General features: G+C 32.2%; 1 protein-coding gene across 1 annotated transcript; it reads right to left on the minus strand.

The window, feature by feature from the left end:
* Nucleotides 1–567: 567 nt before the first annotated feature.
* Nucleotides 568–5,243, minus strand: LOC139523941 (uncharacterized). Its single transcript, XM_071318375.1, has 2 exons — nt 5,093–5,243; nt 568–1,055 (listed from the first exon to the last, which is right to left on the minus strand). The coding sequence occupies exons 1-2, from the start codon at nt 5,175–5,177 to the stop codon at nt 664–666; spliced, it is 477 nt and encodes a 158-aa protein (XP_071174476.1). The 5' UTR covers nt 5,178–5,243; the 3' UTR covers nt 568–663.
* Between the last annotated feature and the right edge of the window lie 772 nt (nt 5,244–6,015).

A 6,015-nucleotide genomic window follows, 5' to 3' on the forward strand; every position in this document is an offset into this window, starting at 1 on the left:
ATTGGTTGTAACATGAATATTTTCTATTGAACAGAATACTGTTTCAAATATAAGTATGCAAATTGATGTCGCTCTTCAGTCATAGACCACGCGCAAGAATGAAATAAAATTCGAAGTGAAGTAGAACTTATGTGAGATGCATGGCTGTTTTGTATATTGTTGATACAAATTAATCCTAGAATTTATAATTGCAGTTTTCATTGGTTACAGACTGGTACACCATGGATCTTATACCATAAAAATATGTGAAGTCATCCAATTAAAAGATTGATTACAAACGAGTTGAACTAGAAATCTTCTGCCTTTTACAGAATGATTGGTAATCAAGAACAAACATATAAGCAAGCAAAGAAAAGCAACTCTCAATCTCAACAACCGTTTTGACCAGCAGAGCAAAATCGTAGGTAATATCTAAAATATGTCGAATTCATATTTACAGCTGATTATTCACTAGCAAAATTGATCCTACTAAAAAAAGTCTACCCAGTTTTTGAAAGCATGAGCACCTAATAAGGTCTAGATGGATACTAGTAATACTTGTGTTCCATGGACTAACAAAAACATTAATGACTGTTTGATACCATTACTATATTTTATTTCATATTTATTTCCCTCGTTACACCTGTAAACTAATAGGCTATTATCATTTGAGAAAAGAGTTATTTAATGGAGCATTACATCTGTACACTGGTAAAACTGTGGTGGAACACCTGTATCTGGATTCATCGTATTGTAGACTACTTGGATCATGTATTTTCCTTTTGATGCTGTATGAGGAATCATCATGGAAGTAGAATATATTGACAGAGATGGTTCACCCATATCCATTATGGTTGCAGTAGCTGTTGCTGTGGAGGCGTTGTCCATCATAAGGTTTACCTTAAAATTTCCAGGAGTTGGTTTTGAATAATGATCAAGATTCTTCTGAATGACAACTGTTACATTTTCTCCAGTTTTGAAGTATGTTGGGTTCATTCCCGCCATTCGACCTCCACATGGTGAAGCAGTTAAACCGCAATCATTAGCACCGGCTTTGTTTATACCCATCATTGTACCTGTAAAAATAAAAAAAATAATCAAGTCTTTAAAAGAAATGTTCCATTCTATTTTCAACTGAGGAGTTGTTTCATTTTTCGTATAAGACGGAAATCCACGTAAGTAAGCAATGTTACAAATATTTGATCAAGCAGACAACAAAATAAGTCAAAAAATCATAAAACCAAAGCGACGAAAACAGTCTTCTAGCTTGAGAAGGTACGTTTATCAATTTTTATGTCCCTATGAAAAATTAAAAAGTTGTCATATGAATGCTAATGGGACCACTATCTAGCAAAGAGCAAAAGACGTAGCTTTTGTGAATCAATCCTAATTCTATCTCACTTTGATAGTTTTTCATATGTGACGTCATGCTGTTTCTAAATTTCATAAATTCAAATGTGGCATAACGTTTGTACCTTTTCGCCATCGTATGTGACGTCACATTTTTGTAATTACGTTGACGCCTGGACTGATTCGGGTGTGTCTATTCTGTGTTTAACTTTAATAGCATTATGTTTTCGGGTTTAGTTTTCTGTAATTAGTTAATACTTCAGTTTCATTATGTATATCTCTTTCATATTCATTTGTTAAAATTTACTGTTTGCAATAGCATGAATTGTTCTATATAATAAGGATGTTCTTATCCCGGGCATAAAAACAATGCCGTATTTGGCAAAACCTTTTCAACTTTTGATCTTCAGTGCTGTACAACTTTGTACCTTTTTAACTTTCGATCTTTTATATCTGGGCGTTATGTATTCGGGTTTAGTTTTCTGTAATTAGTTAATACTTCAGTTTCTTTATGTATATCTCTTTCATATTCATTTGATAAAATTTACTGTTTGCAATAGCATGAATTGTTCTATATAATAAGAATGTTCTTATCCCGGGCATAAAAACAATGCCGTATTTGGCGAAACCTTTTCAACTTTTTATCTCCAGTGCTGTACAACTATGTACTTTTTTCACTTTCGATCTTTTATATCTGGGCGTCACTTGTAAGTCCTGTGTGGACAAGGCGCGTTTTTGGCGTATTGAATTTTAAACCTGATGCTTGTTGTTATCTATTAATCATGTTTTTCTTTGTCTAATATGTTCTCCTATTTATTTGTATTGTAGTCCTGTAATATTATGTTGTCATTTCAATGTTATATTTAACTTTGCCATTAAAGTGCGAGGTTTGGCATGCCACAAAACCAGGTTCAACCCACCACTTTTATTCCCCTTTTAAAGTTTCCTGTACCAAGTCAGGAAGATGGCCATTGTTATATTATTGTTCGTTTCTGTGTGTGTTGCATTTTAACGTTGAGTCGTTTGTGTTTTCTCTTATTTTTGAGATATTGAGATCAGACGTGGCACGGTACTTGTCTATCCCAAATTCATGTATTTGGTTTTCATGTTATATTTGTTATTCTCGTGGTGTTTTGTCTGATGCTTGGTCCGTTTCTGTGTGTGTTACGTTTCGGTGTTATGTCGTTGTTCTCCTCTTATATTTAATGCGTTTCCCTCGGTTTTAGTTTGTTACCCCGATTTTGTTTTTTGTCCCTGGATTTATGAGTTTTGAACAGCAGTATACTACTGTTGCCTTTATTTGTGAACTATAGGTGACTATAAGGTTTTCAACGATGAAAATAACCCATAACGTAATGTTTATCATAAAAGGAAAAGTTATTTGAACAATCTACGTCATTTAAACTATTTTCGATAGTTGTCTCAATGGGAAACACATCTCATCTTTTTGTTTTTATATACAACAGATGAACAGTAGAACAGTTCAACAATGGTTAGTTATTTTAATAAATAGGACAAATCTATAAGTTGAGAATGAAAAGGGGTATGTGTCAAAGACAACAACCCACCAAAGAGCAGACAATCTACATTCTATTGACAACTGTCTAGTCTTATTAAGTAGTATATATAGGTAATGATAAAAACGACTTAGTAAGCAGAAGAATTTATCATATATCTAGTCATGGTTACTATCGTCTGAACTAAGATTTAGAAGTAAAGATATCTGATATTTTCTTAATTTCATAACACATCATCGTTGATATTTTTTTTCTTATACTAATATTTTATGAATTTTACTATAAATCATCGGGTTTTTTTTAAGAATATTGTATTCAGATATTTTAGACAAATTCAACGGTTTCCACTAACGGAACATGAACTGCAAAATGTATCGTTTCTGGGACACTTAAGTTCATCCCCGTTATTTTTGTCGTTTAATATTGCTCAATATTTATGGCTGGCAAAAAGTAAAATGACAAATATACTGAACTCCGAGAAAAACTCAAAACGGAAAGTCCCTAATCAAATGTCAAAATCAAAAGCTCAAACACATCAAACGATTGTATAACAACTGTCATGTTCCTGACTTGGTACAGGAATTTTCTTATGTAGAAAATGGTGGATTGAACCTAGTTTTATAGAAAGCTAAACCTCTCACTTGTATAACTGTCGCATCAAATTCCATTTAATTGACAATAATGCGTAAACAAAACAAACAGACATAATAGGTAAAAATGTCAATAATACATCAGGCAACATTGTGCTATAATCCGAATCACTATAAAAACAAACAAACATGTAATAAAGAAGCACTAAATGGCATACAGACCAAGCATATAAGTAAAAATTAAAAACAAGAATACACAAAATTACCATAGTACAATAACACACTGATGGGATGTACAAGTACAGAGCCACGTCATATATGTAACGAAGAAACTATAAAACACTTTTTTTTAAATCTGATGACAGAAAAGAAGTTTATCTCCAAAACTGAACATAAAATTTCAGTTATAATTATCTCGTCGTATAAAAAAATATTGAGCGTATTTTTACTTTTCGTTTTTAATCCAGTTGGATTTTGAAGTAGTTATAAAAGGAACCAGGATTATAATTGAGTACGCCAGACGCGCATTTCGTCTACATAAGACTCATCAGTGACGCTCATATTAAAATATTTATAAAGCCAGACACAAAATTGAAGAGCATTGAGGATCCGAATTCCAAAAAGTTGTGCCAAATACGGCTAAGGTAATCTATGCATGGGAAAAGAAAATCCTTAGTTTTTCGAAAAATTCAAAGTTTTGTAAAGAGGAAATTTATAAAAATGACCACATTATTGATATTCATGTCAACAGCGAAATGTTGACTACTGGACTGGTGATATCCTCGGGGACGAAACGTCCACCAACAGTGACATCGACCCAGTGGTGTAAATAGTTATCAAAGGTACCAGGATTATAATTTAGTACGCCAGACACGCGTTTCGTCTACATAAGACTTATCAGTGACGCTCATATCAAAATATGTATAAAGCCAAACAAGTACAAAATTGAAGAGCATTGATGATCCAAAATTTCAAAAAGTTGTGCCAAATACGACTAAGGTAATCTATGCCTGGAAAAGAAAAGACTGTTATTTTTTTTTATCCGTATGCTAGTTTCCAAAGAGCGTAACACAAAGTTAGTACAAACTTGTAGAGAGTTAAATTGGTAATAGTTATCAAAGGTACCAGGATTATAATTTAGTACGCCAGACGCGCGTTTCGTCTACATAAGACTAATCAGTGACGCTCATATCAAAATATTTATAAAACCAAACAGGTAAATTTGTACATTGACCTATAATGGTTTACTTTTTTTAAATAGTTATTTGGATGGAGAGTTGTCTCATTGGCACTCACACCACATCTTCCTATATCTATTTTGTGCTTTTATTTTTTTATTTGTCTAAAAGTTTGATGAAGGTTCATTGAAAAAGATGGAAAGAGTTGGCATGCAGAATTTTCGTTGAAATATCTGGCACAAAAATAAAATTAAAAGTGAACGAGACATCATAAAGGGCTAGTAACACATAAATGACAAATATAAACAAGACTCATTTAAAAAGATGTAACGAAAAATAGTCCAAGATGCTTATCTATCTATATTGCTTATTGTAAACGATTAAAAATGTTGATACTTAAAGTAAGGTAATGTTCGATGATTCACAATTGCGTTATGGCAAGTAAACTGGATTTAAAACAATACGTTTCACTACTTACCTCGTTGAGGAGGGCTCAATAAACACAAATGTGCTGAGCATGCTGCAACCAAACTACCAACAACTACAAACTGGAGGAAATTCATGTTGTAATATTTTGTTTTTGTCTATGCTAAGCAAACGAACAAGCTTATATATAACATAAAACTAGTTTATCTCAGATATGATAAGGCATGATTGATAAACGCTTTCTACATTCCTTAAGTTACCCTGAAAATGTGAAGGACTTAAGTATTGTGAAATTTTCTATAACTTATATATTCTGTTACAAGTTTCAAGTTCAAGTTTGTAATTTCTCAAAGACTTAAACACGGGGATGTGATAAGTAAAAAATAAATTAATCAGCAAATATAGCAAAGTAAAGAATAATACAGTGAATATTAGTTATTCATTGACATATATGCATATACATAAAGTAATAAATTGTAAGGGAGATTTAATCTACATGGTACAGAACATCAAATTTACGATAACGTTTGACTGGAAATGTAATTTGTATTTATTTTGAAATAAGCCATTTTTAAACACAAATGATTCTAATCTATGAATAAAAGAGTGACCAAAAATTAATGCACGTCTGACCATGGTTCAAAGGCAAAAATTGAAGTTATAAAAAAAAATATTTAAGGTTCGCTTTTACCTGAAATATAGCTGTACTTTCAACAAAGATGGACCTTCCTCAGATCTTTGGAATTTCACAAGTAGTTGGAAATCAGCTCTGGCAAAGTCCTTAAATGCAGTAGTCTCTCTGAATATCACACAGAAATCTGCATACAATAAGTAACCTCCTCTTTTTGAAAAACAACACAGCCTCACAGATTCAGCTTTAGCTATACACAGCGATCCTCTTTTTGCAAAAAGTTACAAAATATTTTCCAAGTTTCAAATAAATGATGTTTCTTCTTTCAGAGAAATTAACTGAAT

The sequence above is a fragment of the Mytilus edulis genome, chromosome 5 (assembly GCF_963676685.1).
Source record: "Mytilus edulis chromosome 5, xbMytEdul2.2, whole genome shotgun sequence".
In the NCBI taxonomy this organism is placed as follows: Eukaryota; Metazoa; Mollusca; class Bivalvia; order Mytilida; family Mytilidae; genus Mytilus; species Mytilus edulis.

Bases quoted from the DNA above. Each gene is read 5' to 3' on its own strand.
- LOC139523941 (XM_071318375.1), bottom strand. From the start codon at position 5,177: ATGAATTTCCTCCAGTTTGTAGTTGTTGGTAGTTTGGTTGCAGCATGC. The intron at 1,056-5,092 runs GTAAGTAGTGAA...TTATTTTTACAG, and splicing joins ATTGAGCCCTCCTCAACGAG to GTACAATGATGGGTATAAAC.